Source organism: Corvus kubaryi, unplaced genomic scaffold, assembly GCF_017639235.1.
Source record: "Corvus kubaryi isolate FWS band 111438036 unplaced genomic scaffold, C.kubaryi_AGA036_p1.0 37398, whole genome shotgun sequence".
NCBI lineage: Eukaryota > Metazoa > Chordata > Aves > Passeriformes > Corvidae > Corvus > Corvus kubaryi.
Window position 1 is genome coordinate 6,790,091 of NW_024581137.1, and position 21,529 is coordinate 6,811,619.

The 21,529-nt window shown below is 41.1% G+C and overlaps 1 protein-coding gene across 10 annotated transcripts in view; it reads left to right on the forward strand.

Annotated features, from left to right (window-relative positions):
* Window positions 1–21,529, forward strand: part of HECW1 (HECT, C2 and WW domain containing E3 ubiquitin protein ligase 1) — a 266,897-nt gene that overhangs the window by 138,213 nt on the left and 107,155 nt on the right. For 9 of the 10 annotated variants that reach the window (XM_042043488.1, XM_042043484.1, XM_042043482.1 and 6 more), the window contains one exon: window positions 296–390. The exons of the other annotated variant lie outside the window; for it this stretch is intronic. In XM_042043488.1, the coding sequence (XP_041899422.1) occupies window positions 296–390 (95 nt within the window). The remainder of the gene's footprint in view (window positions 1–295; window positions 391–21,529) is intronic. 10 annotated transcript variants of the gene reach the window in all.

Here is a 21,529-nt window from a genome sequence, read left to right on the forward strand (position 1 = left end):
ACTTTTTTTCTACCTAAAGGATGCTAAACAGGTGCTCTAAGATCTGTTTGTGGTAACTTCTGCTCAGAAGAGGTTTGGATTTTAACTGTTTTGAATCCATGAACCAAACTCTAAATTTCACCTTGGCAAAGGGGAAGATCAGAGGCAGGAGGTATCCTGTTCTGCCAGCCAGACAAAATGAACCATTTGCAATTTAACTGCTTGCCAGCCTCATGTCTGTGAGCTGCAGCTGATCATGCCACTTATCCCTGGCAGTTTTTCTAATCTAAAATACTGCTTTTGGCTTTTTTTTTAGCTGAAACAAAGATCTGCTTCAAGTACTACCATGGCGTGAGTGGGGCGCTACGAGCCACAACTCCGAGTGTCACAGTGAAAAACAACGCAGCTCCTGTAAGTTATGGTGACATTTTATTTTCCATGTATGTTCCGTTGTCATTGTGCTATGCCTTGTTTTCCCTGCCTGCTTTATATACCTCTATATCAAAACTGAGCATAATATTTGCTCTCCATTGTATTGTGGTACAGAGAAATGGGCAGTCTTTCTGTGAAGGTGTGGGTTTGTATGCCAAGAGAAATGTAGATTTAGCTCTGAATCTGTCACAGAAAACCTCTCTGATTTGGGGCAAGTCCCACATCCTAGCTGTATCCTGTTCTGTAAAGTTGTCTTCTCTCTGCTGGGTGCTGTGAGATTTGGGTGATTCCCCTAGAGGATTTGGGATCCTTGGGCAGTAAATACAGTAAGTGTCCAGAAAGAAAAAAGATTTTCCTCTTTTAAGGTGCTTTTTTCAAAATGAGCATTTTCACAGCAGTGCCTCTGAGTTCCGGGAACAAGCACACTGTGACATGCTCCCATCAGTGGTAAGAAGTGGGCACTCAGGACCTGATCTATCAAAGGACCAAACATCATTTTTGACAGATTGAGGCTTCACTGAGAGCAGTTTTGATTTGCTAGAGCCTAGCAAAGCTTTATGGCTTAGATAGCTCTAAAAAGCGATATATTGTGTCTGGTATTGGGAAATTTTATCGCCCTGAGAGTGAAACATCTTTTAAAAGTCCACAAAGAGACTTGATGACCTCCAGAGCTTGTCTGGCCTTGCTGACAGTGTTTCACTGCCTGCCAGGCTTGGCAGAGACCTGCATGAACTGAAGAGTTGTATTCCAACTGGCATAAGAAAAGGATGAGTCCAGATAATGTTTAGTCTGGAAGATGGATTCAGAAAAGAACAGTAAAGAACTGTCTTACCTGTGGGTGCATGTAGGTTTCAGTGGACATCACCAAAGCTTAGTTTTTAGCCTTTTTTTTTTGGTGTCGTTTGTTTTTGTTGCTTTTTTTGGTGTGGGTTTTTGGTTGTTTTTTTTTCCCAGTCCCAAGTTAATATTTCTAGAAAGGCTGAGAAGTCTGCTGTGCTGTATGTTGGCTGTATCTGATTCCACCAGAGCCAGAAAGGATTCATTTCTTCACCTTTGAGCCGTGAAAAGACTTTTGGTGGTTTCTCTTTGCCTTCTTTTTGATGCACAATATACCTGTAAACTAGATGCTGGGTAGAGGCTGCTGGCACATCCTTTAGGAATAAAAGGCATTCATGTCTCGTAGCACCTTTCTGATGTGCTCATGGTGAAGCTATTCATCAGTTTTAGAGCCTGGAGAGTTCCCTTCAGCTGTCTTCAGAAGAACATTAGGATGTGGCCTTGGGTATCTTCACTATGAGGGATGCTGAAAAGTTCTTTTTAGCCTGTAGTGAGTCACGTCTTGTTGCCCTAGGACTTGTTGCTGATTTCCCAGTTGTTACAATTTGGTGGGATAATCCCTGTCTTCTCTGAAAGGTAAGCCAGCCAACCAAGGCAATAAATACCAGTAGGCTGAGAGATTAGAATTTTTTTTTCTGTTATTCCCATCCATATCTTAGACCTGAGTTGGAACCAATTACACAAATTTTTCAGGTCTAGTATGGAAGGGTTACTCTTTCATTATTAAGTATCAACAGTATGTGTGAAATTAGTGGAAGCATGTCTAAGGTCCTGTGCCTTTGTAATATGCAAATAGGTAATCTCTCCAAGTTCTTCAGCTGAGACCTTTACATACATACTTATGGGGAAATAAAAGAGCCATTCACTTTCAGCTAAGGCACGACTTGTGTTTAAAAGAAAATCCTGTTCATGCAGTACTCGTGGTCATCACAGAAATCAGATGAGAACTGCCTTTAGTTGAGTATACTGTGCATGACCGAAAACCAAAATATGATTAAAAGTGGTATCAATGGTTCTCTGTTTGAGAGCCAAACCAGTGTCCTTGGAAATAGCAATCTTTGTCTGTAATCTTCTCATTTTTCCTGCCTTTCTGGGTTTCAAAATACCTGTGTGGGTTTTTTGCAGACCTGAGAGGCCAGCAGTGTTGTAGGTGCAGTATCTTTTTGCCTGTTTTCTTCTTCCTTGTTTTGCTGCATTACTTAGTTGATGCATTGTAAGGCAAATGCTAAGTGAAGACAACAAAAGCAATGGAACGGCAGCAAAGGTTATGCAATATGAGCTTGGATGGACACTTCTGTATGAGTGCAAAGAGGGGGGAAAAGTGCTATAGATTGGAAAACTCAGTTTGGAGAAAAATACTGGGCCGACTCTTGCCTGTGTGAAGGCTTTCAGCTAAGTGTGATCCTCCAAATTCTAGTCCCAGCTGACACCATCTGATGGCTTTCTCCATCTGGCTCTCTGCAGTACACATCCAACCTTTATTACTGAAGTATTTGAATTTTTCACAGCATCCCGTACCATTGACAAGTGGTGTTATTCTCACTGCACAGGTGGGGAAGAAGATAACAAGGGATCTGCCTGGCCCTACTCTTTTCTTGGTTCTTGTGGGCCTCTGCACTGGCTGCTGCTAGGGGTTGGATATTACCATGCAAAGTACAGACATTATCTCTAGAACTGCAAACACCTTTTGACTGTAATTTTGCGCAATCAGTTTGACAATCTAGCACCATGCCTGTAGCTCATCTGGGGTCCCTGACACTTCTTACCCTAGTGAGACTTGACACACGGGGCCCTTCTTGATGGAAGGGGATGCATCAAATTTCCCAGTTGTTTTCATCGCTCCAGTGGTTTGGAGCACTGCCCCAGGGTGCCAGGCATGGAGTTTCTTACAGTACCAACAAAAGCTGGGGCCTGGGTGCAGAGAGGGGCTCTGCCACTCAGAGGAAGCTTTCTTCAGATCCTAGGGCAGCTTCCTGCACATCCTTTCTGCTGAAAGAAGCAATTCTGTGGTCTATGCTTATAAATTTACTCTCTATTGCAGCCAGGAGGAGTTTCAGCAGTGTCTGATGGACCTAAGTGTGTTAGAAAAACAAAATTTACAGGAAGATAATCTCATTAAGGATCCTACTGTGGGTGTAGAGGCTGAAGTTTTTTGAAAACAAAGAGAGTTTTGCCATTGTAGTGACCATGTCACAAATTCACTGACTCTTAGGCTGTTAGTAGGAGGACAGAGGGAAGGAGGCTTTGTGGTTTTGGCACAAGCAAACCTTTTTGTTTGGCACAGCTTAGGAAAAATATCCAGAGCATGTGTCCTTTGAGAAGTAGCATTTGGGGACAGGTGACCTTCTGGGGACAGTGTTTTCACTGCTAGCACTAACTCATCTGCAGCTGATGCCAGAGCCACCCAAGTGGGTTCTGTCCAAGCCTCCAAGCGCATGGCAGCTTCTGCATCAGGGGCAGCAGCTGGCATATTGGCTGCTTGGTGTGTGTCCTGTCAACGAGTCTGAAAACACTGATAACCAGCAGTATCCTAACACCACAATTTAGAACAACAACAAAAAAACCCTCCATTGTCTGTCTGACTGCAGTTTGCTGCAATTGAAAAGGGAAAAGAAGCTGGAAGTAGTCATGCTGGGGGCTGTAAGCGGTTGCCATTCTTGTTCATGTGCTGCTGAGACCGTCTTTAACTGGCAGTTGAAAGGAATCCCGCTTCCAAAGGGGAAAAAAAGCTTCTGTGTAAGTTGGATGTCTTTGTATAGCACCAGTGGTGCTTTAGGCTGAGTAGCATCTCGTGTTTCTTGTCTTATGAATGTTCTGCTCCATTTGAGTTTACCTCCTTTTGCTGTAACCCAGTTATTAGAGCAGCCTTGCCTGCTGATTAGGATGCCCTGCAGTTCGTTTGTTGGTGAAAAGTCCTGTCACATTTTATTGCCTGTGAATCATCAAGCTTGAATATCTGGAAACAAAAGGCTGTGCACTTTGGCCAATTCCTACATGGCAAGAGCTTAAATGTGAATTTGGGGCAGCAGATAGGCCTGGGGTTAATGACAGTAAAAAAGAGCACCTGCAATTCTAGAAAAAAAGAAAAGGAACATCCTGGATGGCTCCTTTTTTTCTGGACTAGTGGAAAGCAGTGTTGCTTATGCACAGGAATTTATACTACTAAAGCATAAATATTACTATGGTATGGATGAGCAGTTTTCTTGGTAGAAAAGAACATTTTTACAACATCTGGAATGTTCCTGTATTTGTAACTCTTCATTTATTCATAATATTGTCACCACTGATTCAACTTTACATCAGACACTGTTGTAGGAAGAAATACAGGTTACAGCAATTAATTCTAGCAATAGGGAAGTGTTATCTTCTTAATATAAAAATTATGTAACCTGAACATGGTTTTCTTGCAGTAAAATAAAGCTGGCATGAGAACAACATGCAGAAGAAAGAAGAACAACCTTTTTCCCTAAGAGTTTATAGCCTAAAAAGATAAATTGGATACATCACAATTAAAAGGCAGTAAGTGGAGAATCAATGCTTTAGCCTCAGGACAAATGTCTTCACTAAATTGGGAGCATTCACTCACTCTGTATTAGAATGCAAAGAACCTCAGCTGATTGAACCTCTGGAGCATTCATGCCACTGTTTCTGTGTCAAAGATCGTGATGGGACTTGTCAGATACACTTAGCATTGTGGGAAAAGCTGTGTAAATTGGAGCTGATTATTGAAAGAGACCTTCTCTGTGTTGAGTTTGTATGGAAGTGCTGCCTCAGTTTCCCACAGCAGGAATTACTGCTTGATAAGCTGCTGCTATTTGGTGGTGACTGATCGCTGCTGAGGACTTCCTGCTGTAAATATTTGCATTATGTGCTGTCACGTCAGAGCGTGGGCTGCCGAGGAGTGTTTGATAATGAAGGATTCTGCTTCATTTCCATGTGCTGCAAGATGGGATTTTATGAGAGTGTGCGTGTACAAGCAGCTGTATCTCTCATTCTACTGGAAGGCTGGATTTTAAAATCTCACCTGTGTCTTCTTTTTCACTTCATGTCTGATTCTGTGATAAGTGAGCTTTAAAACTGTCAGTGTTTCTAGGATATTGCTATGGAACAAATGTAACAGTCTGATTTTGAGTGTGTAGGTATAATTATACTTCAAAAAACAGCAAATGAAGAGGGAACAGAAACTTCTAGTGGCTTCTGCACTGTTCAGCAATTGAGGTTAAAAAAAAGTTTATGGAAAACACAACATCAGGCTGCTGCAATTAATCACAGCAAAGAATGCAAGTCAGGTACATCTTTAACAAGTGTAAGCAGTGTACACTTACAGGTACTAAAGGTTCAGCATTTCCAGGGTGGGAAGCAGCACTTCTCTGGAAGCTATGGGTATGCTTAGGTGACTGTGTATTTGTCAAAAGTGAGCAGGAGAATCCCCCTTCCTTATCTTGAGCTGAGAAGTAGCCAGAGCTCCCACAGCTGCAGCTGCCTTCCAATACAAGGCAAGGAACAGCACTGTTAGTACCAATATTCTATATGTCTCCCCCTCTTACCTGCAAAGGAGATTAAGTCATTCAGGAATGAAAAAAAAATCAAGCCAAAATGAGCAGGGGAAATGACTGGAAACATTCACTCAGCTGGAAGGAAGCAGTCAAATACAAAGTTCTCTCTGCCAGCATATGGTCCCTTTCCAATGTAAAAGGGCCTCTAGCAGAAAATTTATCTGCTAAGAAACAATTGCTGAAAGAGAGTGGATTCCCTGATTAACCATTTGAGATGAGTAATTCTGAAAAAAGTAGCTGATCCATAAGCTGTGGAAAGAAAGTGACCTGTGTGGGTTTCTCATCTATCAGAAGTACCTGCACATTTAGCGTTGTCCCTGATAACAGGATTTCTTTCACAACAGCAGCAGTGCTGTCCACATTCTGCCTGCCTTATGTGCTTACACATTGCCACTGGTGTAGGCTAACATAATGAAGTGGTATAACATGAAGACACAAGTCTTTGAATTTAAAGAAATTATTACACTGACTGGGGAGTTGCTTTAGCATTTGAACAGACAGTTCTGTATGCCCATGGTTTTCTGTAGGCATTCAAGAAGCAATTTTGTCATTGTGTGCAGAAGAACATTATGGTGTCTGGAGTTAGGGAGGTGTCATAGCTCACAGAAGCTGATCAGAGAAGTTTAGTTGTACCTCTTAGAAGGGAATTGACAAAGATTTTATGTGCACAGGGAACACTAGCACTTTCATGTTACACAGTTCTGTCTGCACTCACTGTATACTTGCTTTGAAATGTTCTAGAGAATGGATACACCAGCCATTTTACAGCTACAGCTAACATTCATTCAGAGGGAAGGGCAGGTTTCCTGGCAGAATTTGACCCCACTAGCTATATAATATAAGGGAATATTTTTGATATCAGAACAACCCTCAGCATGCTTCTTACATCTGAAAAATGTCATTATTTTTTTCACTTCCATGTTGTTTCATTATAAACCCACAGTAGTGTTTTACAGCCTGATTTGGTCATTCTCAGTTCATGTTCAAGCATACTTACTCCCATGAGCAGCCTCTTAATACTTGCACAGTTGAGCCCTTAGTTCAGTGTAATTACATTTTTGGTTATGCTTTTCTATATCCTAATTATCACTGATTCAAAGAATTTGAAGGTTAATGACACGTCCAAATTAATTCTTATTGCCACCTCAGTAACACAGGCTCTTTTTCAGTATCCAGTTATATAAAGACTATTGTATTTACACTGCAATTACCCTGTCATGTAGTGAGCACTTCATTTATATGAATTAGTGGAGTTGGAAAGCGTAACCAGGATGTAATTGGTCCTCTGACTGCAGCGTAACGAGTGTCACTGTGTTATAAATAATAACCTTTCTCTTCCTTTTATTTTCCCTACACTCATTTTAAATAGGGATGGTTGAGATTTTCTTTAAATATTAAGAAAACTTATTTGTAATGAAGGTCTCTTCTGTGTGCAGTCCAATAATACTTGCTTTTACAGTTCTGATTTAGTAAAGGTCAGGTGGAGCATCTGGTGAAACCCCACTGACTTTACTGGAAATGTTTAATTATTTTCTTTCATATTGGCAATATCTTTCAAAATGTAATAGAACTGGCAAGTAGGGTCACTTGCATTTTCATTATGACAGATTTCAGGTATGTCAGTGGCTAAAGTAAGAAATGATCCAGGTCCATGCTCCTGGTGGCTTTTTTCTCTTATCTTGTTATCGACTGTTCAGCTTGGTGTGGTTGAAACTCCTATTACCACTCATTCATAGATTTACACCCCTTTTGAGAGGTAAGTGTTCATAATTTATTATCTAATAAGCACAAATTGAGCAAGGGAGGTACAATTTTCTTTGTGAACACTGATTTCCTGAGCAGCAGCCCATAACTCTCAACATGCAGGTATGCGTGTTTTTATTGTTCCACCTCAGGAGGAATGTCTCTGCTTTCCAGCACACAGCTGTTTGTATATTTAAATGTAATTTAATCTTGCAGTCTTCATAATTCCTGATTTATCCATATGAAAGACAAGTTATTGGATCATCTTAATGGAATTTCAAATACAAGTACCTAAAATTAATCTTGGCATCAAAAATCAGAATGGATTGGAAAAAAGATTATGCAAGAAATGCTCCCAAAATACTTCTCAGTGTTTTTTCTGCCCAAGTCCACATGCATATTTTACGCAGATCTTCAAGGAGTGCACATCTAGGAGAGAAGGGGAAGAGCCTCTTCCATGATGCATGTGGGATACGGGGCAGCAGGTGTGCAGGGGTCAGCGCTGCACTTCTCTGGAATGTAGTGCTTGTTGCTGAGGAGGCGCTGGCTATGCTGCCTGGGAACAATCAGCATGGAGTGCTGTGTCAGGCAGCAACTCTGCACATATTGCTGCTGCATTGACGGCCCTTTTGCATCGTGTGGTGAATCCAGGTAGTATACGAGAGCATGAAAGAACTACACCTATATATCAAATGTATCCCTGGCAGAGTACCAGGTGCCCAAAGCAGGGAAAGGCTGTGTGCCTATGCAGGCAGGGTGCCTGGGGCAGGTGTCCTGTTCAGTGCACTGAAGAGTGGAATGATCTGAAGTGGAAGTTGTCGAGGTCCTGACATTGTCGTCTTAAGTCCTCTTTTACCACTGCAGGCATGCTTAAATTCCTAGTAGCTTCACACATGATGCACTGCTGTAGGCATAGCTGCAATGGATTTAAACAGGAAAGAGGTGACATAAACAGGAAAAAGCTGGCGTCTTTTAAATTACTAAATAAAATAATTCTGTGAGTGTTCCTCCATCAGACTTTTTCCTATTGTGGTAGTCCAAATGTGCAGTTCTGCAGATTTAAAGCAGAATAGGACAGAACAAAAACCAGGGTTAATGCTACCATTTGCAGATTCCATTAAATTGTTGTCCATTTCTTGCCCTTTCATGGACTCTAATTAAGCAGCACTAATTGTGGAGCTGGTGATCCATCCCTAAGTACCACTGGCCACAGCCTAGTCTTCACTTTGCAAGTCAGTGGCACCAATTTTGGGCTTCTCCCTGTTGCCTTAATTTCTTTGTATGTGTTGTTTCAAAGAAAACACTTGTGTCAAATTTAACCTTACTGGTCATCTGATCCTGCATGAACTTCTAAGTGTAGATTTAGAATTATTTAATTGGTAGACTTGCAATACAGCACAGAGCTGAAGTGAAGAAATAAAAAGTATGACAGGTGGGAACTGGAGTGATTTTATTTCAGCAACACCAAGAAGACCATTACACAAGCCATTTATTTGTTAATGGGTTCAAAAAGAGCCTGGTATTTCCCAGCCACTTGCTTTTGGAATGTCTCTTGTTATGGTCACATAATAGCCATAGTAATGTCTGCACATCATATTGCTCCCTTCTGTGGTTTAGTAAATTATGGAGAGATCAGCAACTGTTCAGCACACTGCACTGGTATAATTATACTTGCTTTGGCCTTTTACATTCTTAGATGCTCTCTCCTGCATCTGGTCAGATTAATGAAAAACAGTACAGTTCCTGACATTACACAGTGGGTCTGAGGGCAGATATTTTAGTTTTTGAAGGGGGAAGGATTTGGACCTATGGAGTGCTTCAGAGTTGAATGTGATAGAGTGCTGAATGAAGGAATGAAGCACCTCCTGCTTCCTCCCTTCTAGGAGTTACTTGCGGTGATAGGGCATTAACCTGATTGTGGGTGAGCACCAGATAAATTACCAGGGGTAGTTTAGACTACATGACACAGCTTTCCAGCGTTTCAGTTCAGAAGTTGCAAAAAGATATCCTTTGATGTTGCTTTACAAAACAGATGATTTCTGCCCTTTCTCCCTGCATTTGCCAGTTTGATTTGTTATTGTCAATTTTGTACACATTGATTTAAATCTCACTGGACGCACTAGAGGCCTTCTAATTAATTGAAAAAGAGAACATTGTGTTCTACCCATTTTTCATGTGTGTTTGACTATTATTTAGTGAAAGCACTATTTATACTTGGCACAATCTTAATTAAAAAAAAAAAATACACTTCTCACTCAGAAAAAGAAGGAACTGAATGTTGCCAGGGTGAATCCAGTATCCAGCTGGTCCAACACCAGAGACCGTGGAAGCTATAAGAACCCTGCGTGAAATCCTCTAGGTCAAATTTGGTATGTCTGCAGTACTGCCTGATGGGGCATAAAGAGTTAAAGACCAGGGTTTGGTGTTCTGTGTTCCATTTTCTTTCCCAGACTGCTTATCCACATCATGACTTGCCCTAATGTTTTCACTAGCTGTCCTTTCCTGCTGTGCACTGGACCCGCATAGAGAGGCAGCTGTTGGAAAAGCTTGTGTCCCTGTTGTAAGTGAGAGGCTTGATGACTACAAGTCATTGCAGTAGGAAAATAATTTTAAGCTTGTCAATTGTAAGCTTTCTGTGTCCCCACACAGAATTTTTCCCTTTGATTAGGCTTTACAAGTAAAAAAAACCACCTTTGCTTTCTTCAGTTTTTGCATTTACCTTTGTTCAATTTTGTTGTCTTCTCCCATGTTCCAGGATTAGCAAGCATAGAGATAATAAGCTGTTGATCTCTCCCATCTCTGTATCAGTTAGCACTGCTTACAGCATTAGCATATTTCCTTTTACTGAAGTTCTTCTAAGGTACTTTAAAAGTGTGCGTGTCAGGTGACACGATTCTGATCTGCATCTTCTCTTGCACAATTTTTAATACTAAATTAAATTCTTGTTGAAGGCATAAGCAGACATTTTCAGAATCTCTTGTAATTCTGCTAGTCATGAGTTGAAGATCTTTATGTGTTTATATAGAAATACGGGGAGAAGAAATTCTGAGTGTGGATAACAACCTCATGGTTTTGTGTAGAAGTCATTTCCAGTCATGTTTCTGGGAGGACATTGTCCTTTCATCAAGACAAGAAGCCCATGTTGTGGTGTCGCGGGTTCGGTTTGTAACCGGGCGGAAACACCAATTTAGTGTAGTGGTTTGGTCCAAAATACTCATTACTGTTTATCTGCTGTGAGATAAGAATTAGGAGAAATGAAAAACAGGCACCAAACTTGAAAGAATATAAAGAAGTTTATTAACAGACCTAAAAGAAGAAGGAAAAAAAAATTATACCACCTTCAGAACTCTCCTCCTCCCCCCACCTTCCTCCCTTCTCCCACTGACAATGTAAAAAGACAACCCTTAAGATGTTCAGTCTGTTTACCACTTCCATAATAACCTTGTTCAGTCCATTTAGAAAGAGAAGTCTCTTCTTGCTTGTGCTATGAAAACATTATCACAACGAGACAGCCGCCCACTTCCAAATATTGTTCAGTCCATTTAGGAAGAGGAGTCTCTCTGCCTGCGTGTGAGTCCTTTCCCCCGACTTGCAGCTTTTCCCGCAACTGCTTTCGAGGGTCCACTCTTGAAGTTTTTTGGGGTACAATTTTAAGGTTGAGCCGTTCAGAAACAAAAACAGAGGCCCTTCTCCTTCCCTGGGAGCAAAGGGTCTTCATCATCTTCATCTTTAGGACTATCTCTGGGAGCATCTCTAGGAACTGAGGTTTTCTCCTTTCCCATTTTGGAGCAAAAGTCCTCATCTGGTTCATCTCTACGGACTGAGGTTTTCTCCTTTCCCGTTTGGAGCAAAAGTCCTCATCTGGTTCATCTCTCCCTGTCCAGACTTCTCATGAAATTACAGCTGCGTCAGCATCTGCCTATCTCAGCGCAGGTGCTTTTGCTCACGAGTTGAACACTCCACCCCCCGTATCTTCATGAAATTACAACAGGATACTCTGATATATCATAGCTTCACAAGAGAATTTCAGCTTTAAGCATCTCCTCTCTCTCTTCCCTCAGGTTTTCAGCTCTTCACAGCAGTAAAAGGGTTAATCTCACCTCGGCCTTGCAGCTTTGCAGCTGGAATGTTGAATTTTTCTTATCGAAGTGGAGAAGGGGGAGAGCCGAGCCGCTCCGGCTGCCCACAGCAAGGCAGTGGGGGGGGTTCCACGGCTGGAACAGGTCCATGGCTCCAGGATGGCCGTGGCCCGGCCCGGCCTGGCCCAAGCAGGGCCTGGCCGGGCCCGCTGGCCCCCACACGGGGCCTGCAGCCACCTGTCCCAGCGCCGGAAACGAGAGAGAGCTTGGAGGGGGAGTTTGCCTATTCTTAAATGTGGATCACAGAGGTGATCACAACTTTAAGTGGCTTAGAGAATTGTCCATATTCAAACTGGCCAGCTGATAGGTTCTATCAGTTCCCAGAGGAAACTGTAAGCACCCCTTAGCAAGGACGTCCCTTCCGGGACTATGCTTGCTAACCTATGACATGTGGTTATTGTTAAAATCATGCTGACACTTTTTCAAGACTGACTGACTTAATGTATGAATTCTAATTGTTCAGATCCTAATTTCTAAATGATGACCCATCTTTAGTACCTGCAATTTCAAGCTAATTTTTCCTTTTTTTAATGTCTTGTTCAGCTTTGTTATATAGCACTGCTGTTGGTCATCTTTATATTTCATCTCAGATGTGGGTGGCAATGTTTTACTTCCTGGGTATGTGCTAAAAATTAATGTTTTCCAAAAGGGTTACAAATTCTCAAACAAAAGTTGTTATCATAGACTTTAATCTGCTATTAATTCCTATTAGTTGATGAGACAAAGCAGAAGACTTAATAGTAAGTATTAGCTGTGCTGAAAAGCACAGCGGTCAGGTTTCGGACTGACATGTCCATTCAGGAAAATTGGCATATTGAGCCGTGCTGATTAGTTTAGAACAAAGAAGAAATTACTCATGTTGAAGAAGGAGGGCAAATATTAGCTGAGAGACAGCTGTTTGTGTGGATAAGCCTTCTTAAGATGTTGAATAAATTTTAAAAGGTGTTCAGGGAAAAACATGAACTCACTGCTTATCCGAAGCAATGAATAAAATCCCAAATGGCTCTTTTAGAGCTTACAATGAATGAGGCAAAATAAGTAGATGGAGCTGGGACAGTGAAGGCACTTGTTTTGTAAAATTCTTATGATAATTCTGTAACAATACAAAAATATGGAAAACAGGGTAAATACAGCAGAATTACTGTCTTACGGTTTTATTTTTAAAATATCTGTGATGTTTGTAAAACAGTGTTAGGATGTCAGAGGCTCATCTTATTTAATGAAGATGGTCTTTTGTTTAACAGTATCTACTGCTGTGTCTCAAACACACTGCCAAGTGAAAAGGGAAGAGGAAGGCTAATCTGCAGGGAGAGATGATAACAAAGGTGTGGCTATGGGTTTTAAATCTCCTGGTGTAGAATATGGTAACCTGAAAGCCAGATCCACTGAAATAATAGAGATCTTTCTGCCTATTCAGTTGGTCTTTCTCTCAAAGCCTGGGTAAACTATTGCACAAATACAGGCTAAATGCAAGTTTTTACACTGTGTTTCTTTGCGTGGCTATTTTAAATTACTTACTGCTGTACGGCATGTCACTGTGGACAGCTGCTTTGAAGTATCATGCAAAGTTCAAATAAATTGGTTTGGGTTGTGGTTTTTTGTTTGTTTTCTTTTCTTTCAGAAAAGAGCATGGGGACTTAGCTGTGGTTTCTGTCTGAGGTCTCCTGAGGCACTGACCAAGCTGCCCATGGTCTGTGTTGCAGCCAGAGCTGTAGCCGGCAGGCTTTCAGATGGGAGGGAAATGTTTAGGACACACAGATGAGAAATGAGCTAAACATGTAAGTGGTGAATTTGCTGTGCAAAGGCAAAGTACAGTTTTACAAAGCTTTGATGCATAGTTGACCATACTGATAAATTTTTGGGTAGGTGTACAGATTATAAAGTCTCTGAACAACCCACAAATGTAACACAGATTTTAGTGGAATCGCATATTCCTAAGATAAAGTATGCTGTGTTACCTGTGGCCAGCTGGAAAGCTGGCACAGTGGGAGGAAAGCCGAGAGATAGGTACAAGACCTCTTCTTGTGTCCACACATCTGTATCACATGTATCTGAATACAAGCCAAGGCATGAACTTAAGCTGAGATGGGCAGTTGTGTGCCCAGTCTCTCACTCAGCAATTTTCAGCACATTTCAGCAGCTGTCATCTACCAGCATGCCTGTTTTCAAGCGCTGCATGGATTTCTGTACATCAGAGCAGCAGCCAGACAAACAGCCATTCATGCAAAGGGAAAGAAGGAGGTCATAAAATTCATTGAAGCCAGATCTGTAGCCTGCACTGAACCTGTGTGTAGCTCCACAGTGAAGTTTCCTATCTACCTACTACAGCTGATAGATGCCAGCAGTTTAGTCCTGATTGGATTTTCAGTAACCAAGGACTTGCCAGTAGCCAGTGTAATGGAGAAAAATAACTTTGTTTTCTTGAAATATCTTTCTTTTGTTTTCTTGTCTGCTTTCCTTAGTCCTGGAAAGAAGAGGGGCTGGGAGGAAGATCTGGGGAGAGAACAACATTATTGTAGTTTTGCAATGCATAATCCTTTATAAAAATAGCCAGTACTTAAGATCTCTTCTGAAATAACTCATACCCTCAGATGACCTAAAATCAGCTGGCGTGACTGAGGAAATGACTATGAGGTAAAGTTGCGCATATTTATAACTGGTGGATTTGTAGGTAATTTTGAATGTTTGTGGAATAACTTGGTGGTTGTTTCAGTAGAAATACCGTAAGTAGGTGATAGAGAGGAGCAGGTGGTGACTGAAAGCCTGAAGGTTTTTCAACATCCCAACAGGCACCTGCAGGTATTTGCCCTATGAGTTTAGTGTGCATGGATGTCCATGTGCACATGCATGCAAGCCCTATCATGATCATGCCATCCTTTGTTTTATCTGTATGGTGAGTATATCTTGGAGTGCCTGTACTTAACTTCACACAAATCTGTGTGATCCAAAAATAAATTTATAATGTTGCATTGGGGAAAAGTTATGATGGGAGACAGTTAAAAAAAAGAAAGATGCATTAAAATTTATGTATCAAGACTTTATGCAGACTTTATGCTTCACAGTTGTCTTTTAGGTTTGCATTTCCTGATTTCTTGGAGCTTGACAGGATAATCATGTTCCCTTCACATAGTTTTGTTGATGGAATAAAGTTATATAACATTACATACTTTTCTAAAACATTTTTTCCTATAACTATTACTTGGACCTCTTTTGTTCTCAGGCTTTATTACAAGTGGGGAAATCGATGTAGGTCAGTATGTTATATATCAGCAGATGTGCATAAGAATATTTCTTTAATAGAATTGTGAACACTTTGTTCATTTTTAATCCTTGAATCTCTTGAGGAACATTTTTCCATTTCCATTAAATACCTGAGGTCTTTTTTCCCTGGCTGGCTAGCTGAGTTCTCAGGCAAGCTTGTTTCCATCTGTACTGAAAGCATGCAGCATCTCCCTACTCAATCATTTTAAAAGGAGGCTTAAATTCTTACATCTGTAAAGTCTGATGGAAAGCAACTAAATTGTTCTTACACACTTCCCTTTTTAACTGAACCAGTCTGATTTTTATTTACACTGAAACAGCTTTTGCCCTTATGCCTGTGTGGTAGGACTTCATGGTGAACCTAAGTTTAAACCACATTAATCAGACCACATGTTGATATTCTTAGCAATGGACCACCAGCACTGCTCATAATCGCTAACTAACCCCGGGTAATTGTTAAACTTCAGTTCACAAAATGCATAATGGACTATATCTCGGGTACCAATTTGTGGCTTTTGACTCGCAGACTGAAACTGTACTAGGACTGTGACTCCAGAGGTGAAGTGTTTAATGGCAACCAAGGGCTGTTACCATACAACTGATTCAGCTATGTGGGAATATTTAAAACGTAATACCAGAAAAGTCTGGAGGTGCCACTGTTGTCAGGAAACCCTGGTTTTTAAAGCAGCCTATTTCTTTCTCTCATTTTTCCCCAAAGGATCTCACTTACCTTTGTCATAGGCAAGTTTGAAAGCTGCTGCTGTCAGGCTGGAGTTCTAAGAAAGCTGTAGTGATCACTGTTGAGGTATTGGGATTTTTATGGTGCTTGGCTTGGGTGTTTTGAGATGTATCTGAAAGGGCTGAAGGGAATTTTTTTAGGATGTAAAGATCTGGAATTTTAGAAATAAATTTCTTGCTTTCCTTGTAGCATCCTCCACTGCTTTTTCCTTTGTTTTCCACTTTTCTTCTATAGACCCTTGCCTTTTTTCCTCTTTTCTGGTTCTACTTTTTCCTTTTCTAGTATATTTCTTTCACTTTTTTTTGGGCTTCTTCCTTTCAAGGTTTTGAAGAGCTTCTGGATTAGGAGAGGTCTAGACTGCCTGAAAAGCATGCTGTACTCTGACCACAGCCAGCCTTTAGGACCACTTGGCTGCCTCTCAGACAGGTGGCTGATAACTGTGTGAGCCTCACAGTGCGGTGGTCAGAGCTGGCAGGAGTACCCAGGCATGTGAGACATCTCCTCCTTTGCTGTGGGGCTGAGCTGTGGCTTTGTCAGTCTTAGCTTGCAGGTCCGCTGGAGTTAATGATTCCTCTGAAGTGACAGCACTCCTGCATTTAGTTGACACCATTTTCCCCTCCTGTTGTATTTAATGACTTTATGTTCAGAAGCCTTGCATCCAATATGCACCAGGCCAAATACTTCACAAGGCTTTTGATGGCAACTGAATTGCTGTAATTAATTCATCTGTTACTGGAGATCAGATTTTGTAAAAGCTGCTTCTCCCCAGAAGTCGTTGCCATACCTCAGGTTTGCTGTAAAGCCCTGCCACGGTCATTTTCAGGATGAGTCTGGCCTCTGTTTTCTTCATCCTTCAGACTGGACTTTACATACGAGGAGTGGCAATAGAGCTGGATTAATTTATTCAGTCTTAAGGGAAGTCTTACATGGAATGTTACTGCTGCCTTTAACTACCTAGTGGGATATTGTAGGGAAGGAGGCAGACTCTACTCACAGCACAGCAGGTCATAGACACAAGTTGCAACAAGAGACATTCTGATTAGGCTTCAGGAATATCTTTTTTCTCAAGATGGTAGTCAAACATTAGAATGGGTTTCCCAGAGTGCTTGTGGGATCTCCTTCCTTGGAGATACTCAGAAATGAACTGGACAGGACCCTGAGTAGCCTGCTCTAAGTTCGACCTGTTTTGACTGAAGGGTCAGGTGACTTCAGGAGATCTCTTCCAACATTGTTCATTCTATGGCAGTTTGATTACAATCAGTATTCCCACAAGCCCACTTCACTGGAGAAGGCTGTTGACTTTTTAAAGCCTGCTGTTCTAGAAAGCAGCAACCTAAGGAAAAACAAAACATCAAATGCTATGGACAGCAGAAGCCAGTCGAAAAACGAAGGCTATTTTTAAATAGAAAATACTAAAATAAAACAACCACAAAACCAGATAAATAGCAAAACCAGCAAACAACAACAACAACAAACCAAAAAACAAAACAAACAAAAAATCCCAATGGGTTTACCAAGGTGAGATAAGCAGTTTCTGCTGAGTCTAAGGGATCTGCTAAAAGGAGAAACAGAGTGTGAATGAGGCTGCATTAACTAAGTGAGACTGTAAATACTATAAAAGGAGATTTTTTTTTTCTTCTCGGCTTTGTCCTTTCTGTGGCATCATAACTAGAAAAATGCTCTGTGTAGTAAAATGTTTTATTAGGAATTCAGCAAGTTTGAGAGATTTTAGAAGTAGCACAGATATTTCTCTACTTTTAAATTCAGTCTATAAATCTACAGCCACCTCATTTCTGCCCAAAGTAGGACCCAAGGTTGAAAGTAAAGTGTCTGTAACTCACTTCTGGAAATAAAGGTATTCACAGTTGAACTGGTATTTGAGGCATTCATTTAGAAGAATGGGCATTGTTTGCTGCCTAGCTGCTTCTTTTATACTGCAAAGGGTCATTGACTCGGTTCCCTTGTCCACACGATTTGACAGCATGACTAATGCTCTGAGCCCTTCTTCAAACATAGCTTAGCTGAAAGATAGGGCTCTCTCCCTCACGTGTCAGCATTACTCATCTGTGCACTTGTCCCATCCAAACTATGTTACAAGACTGAGGAGTTTCTGAAGCTGTAGTGAAGGCAGCTGCTGTCTAATAGTTTCCTACCTTCCAAAGACATCGTGGATGTGTCAGTGTTTTCACTATATTTGCCCTATGTTTTGGTGACTGGTCATTTCTAGGCAGAGAGAAAAGGTGTTGGCAGCAATTTTTTAATTCTCCATACAAACAAAGTGTTTTCATGAAAAGGTTGAATTTGAAGTCTGTGGGGCAACTTTTATGCAAAATTACATGATCCAATCAGTGTCCAGTAGGCCTCTTCATCTGTCAGTGGTAAAGCTCCCAGTTATTTCAGTGGCTTGCAGGATATCGCTTAGCTGTTCCAGAGAGGATAATATTTACAATCAGTTCTTGCTGTCAAGAGTGCTTAAGCACATAAATACTCTATGTATGGACCTGTCAGGTTTACAAGGTCAATCCTGTTCTGCATTAGGCAGCTCCCTGGTGTAAATCTGATCATTACCTCAGATTTTCTTGTAGGTTTTTTTAGTGGATGGTGGTAACACTGGGAAGCACAAAACTGTTTAGCAACCACAAAAAGCCACCTTCTCTGCTAACTAAACCAGATTTTGTTTTGAACATTGGGGCTGTAAAATACTGTCATGTCTTAGACCACTTACCTTGCTGAGAGACTTCTTAAGGCTCACAGGGTCATTAGTGTCAAATAACATTCAGTCTCAGAACCAGTGTGGGGGCAGTTGGTGGGATATGCTGTGGAAAATGGCCCTCCCAGAAGTTTGATAGGTATAAGTAAAAGATCTGCTGCTTAGATATAGTCCAGCCATCAACCCAGAAACAGCAAACCAAAGCCTACCACATGCATGTGTGATTGTCTTTAAGTATCTGAAAATCTAAGACTTTATTTAAATTAAGTTTCAAAGAGTGATGGAAGACCAGAATCTCTAATCAGAGCTTTTCCTCTGCTGCCAAAGGATAACCGAAGTTTATTAGGCAGAGCTGTTGATACAGTTAAAAATCTGAATTTAATAAATTTTTGGAAGAAAAAAATATTGGACTCTGTGGAAGATACTGGTTTCTTGCCTCAGTCCTTGATTTTGTTTTAATTGGAAGTGTTTGCTCCTAACATCCTTATTTGAGATTCTGGTTATGCTGAAAGAGCATTCTACACACACAGGATTGGTCAGGGAATATGAAATAGCTTCATGCCAACATGGAAACCTCCATATACTTGGTATGTACTCTCACTGGATGTCCTCTTGTCGTAAGCCTGTTGATAGTTGCCTTCTAGAGGACTTCACTGATTATACTAAGCAGCAGGGTTTTTTCCAGTGTTTTAGTTTGGCTGCCACAGTTTGTTATCTGGTGAAAGAATTTGTAACATTTTCCATGGGGGGAAAAAAAATTTACTCACTTCCTTGCTACCTATTTAAGGGGTTTCGAGGACAAAAGTTTTGGAATGAAAAGCTTCTGTCTTCTGGGAATAAATGAAATAACAAATAAACAGTGCTGCAGGATGGGGCAAAAAGTATTTTCTGCAGAGAAAGGGCAATTGTCATATGCCCACAAAAGGCAAGTTCTCCACTTAATTAGGGAATGGCATTGAGAAGGTTGTGTATTACAAGGCTAGAATGCTCCGACAGTGGCACACGGGGAAGCCTCCGTGTGTGTGGTCACAGTCCTTCAGGGACGTGAGCTGGCGGCAGAGTGCCCAGCAGGAGTTTGCTGCTGGAGAAGCTGGCAGCTGTTTGGAAGCACCTGATAGAAAAATACCACGGTGCCAGCACAATGGCTTAACAAGCTAACAGGATAAGTGGAATATATTGCATTCAAGAGCTGGATAATTCTGTCAGCAGAGTGGAGGTTGCAGCTGAAGCACTGCCACTAATTAGGGGTAGATTTTTCAAAGTGGTGCCTGGGATTATAGACATAATTCTGTCAGTGGCAGTCAGGGAGCTCAGATCCGCATTTGTTCCTTTCAGAATTCGCTCCTTGCATCCCAGAGCAGCTTCTTCACTGGAGAAGCCAAGCGATGGTATAAAAGGAGGCACTCAGTCTGTGTTTGCTTAGTCAATTTATTTTACAAAACAGTTTATTTTTAAATTCAGCACCTGGCAGGAAATGGGAGTTCACCCATTTGCAGATCTACTGAGGAATTCCCTCTCTAAAGAAGATGGTAGAATATGAAGTGTGAACTCAGGATGATATCTGATATTCTCTTACTGTGATAAGATGCTTCACTGCTGCACTGTAGAAAATGTAAGCCTTTTTCCACTTGTTTTGGAGAGTTGACCTAATGTTAAGCATTCAGTGAAGTCAAGAGGGCACTAGTAAAAGCCAGCAGAAATAGGTTAGGGGAGAATAAATTTTTGAGGACTGTTCTGGACTCCCATGCCATGTACACATAGTCTGTTAAAACAATGGCTCCAAGCTGGTGTAAACTGAAATCAGCAAGGCTGTTAATCTTACTTACTTTGCTTTAAATCTGCTGGCAAGTTCAGTAGTCTTGAAAAGCAGAGAACAGAGAACTGGAGCTTGAAGCAAGTGTAGTGCAGGCAGTGACTGGATAGCCTCTCTTCTGCACTGCAACATCACATCTTTAGCTCTGACACATCTAGCAATACCTTTTCTGTTTGCTGATGCGCAGTTTGGGGCTAAGTTGAGGCTATTTTTCACCTTTGATTTGAATCAAGCACAGGTTGCAGCCTTCCCTTTTTTGCAGTGCTCTAATCTACTGCTTTTCATCCTCAGAGCCAGTGTGTACAAACAGAAAGTATTTTGCTGCTTTATGTTTGTGGTTTCCAGTCTTCTTTCATTGTAGACTTCCATCTTGATTATAGTCTGGATAGTACTGCTTGGAAGTGTGAGCTCTTCTGAATACTTTGATATGTTCTTAGATCTACTTTTTAAAAGAAAAGCTCTTGTGAATAGATAGTATTGCCCAGGCTAGAGCTTTGCCAGTTTACAGTACCTGACTGTTTAATCTGTGTTAGATATTACTGTAGTTGCAATCTGTGCCGTCAGTGTAAAATATTCTAGGTTTTAATTAGCATCTTGTAAAATTGGAACTTGATTATATTGAGCATTAGGTCATGCCCATGATGTTCACCATGATATAAAGTCAGTGGAAGCAAACAGGTAGTGCAGCACTGATTTTAATATCACTGCAATTTCCTCTTTTTAAATGGAAGAAATACTGGCCTATGTGAGGTAATTTATATCAGTTAAGTGTTGCCATTCTTTTGCAGCAGAAGCTACTGATACAGAAGTGCTTTGGCTGTCAGTGAAGAGTAAGATTACTTAACCTAAGTGTTTCTTCTACTTACGGGAAAAGAAAATTCTCTTAGCTTTGTTGAATCTCTTCATGTGAGCGCAGTGGCAAAAATGTCCTCTTCCTTCTGGTGAGGAAGAGTGCTACAGAACACTAAGACATAAGAGTATTTTCCTGTTCCATGTGTGGGAAAAGGAGTAAGTGCTTGTATTTGTCAGCTGTGCATGTCTAGCTGTGGTAGATGCATGTAATAAAATCATATTTATCCTGTTTTGTATCAGCAGGACTTTAAGAATAGTTAAGTTGTGCTGCACGATAGACAAACATGCTAAAAGGAATTTAATGCTGCAAAGGAGGTTTTGCCAGCATGCTGCACTGTTACTGGTCACTGTGGTGTCCAAAAGCAGATTTTCTAGTACAGCACAGTTACAACAATTAGTTTGTTCCAGAACTCTATTTACACTGTACCTGTATCCAAAAGTATTTGCCTCAGCATAACCTAGAGCAAC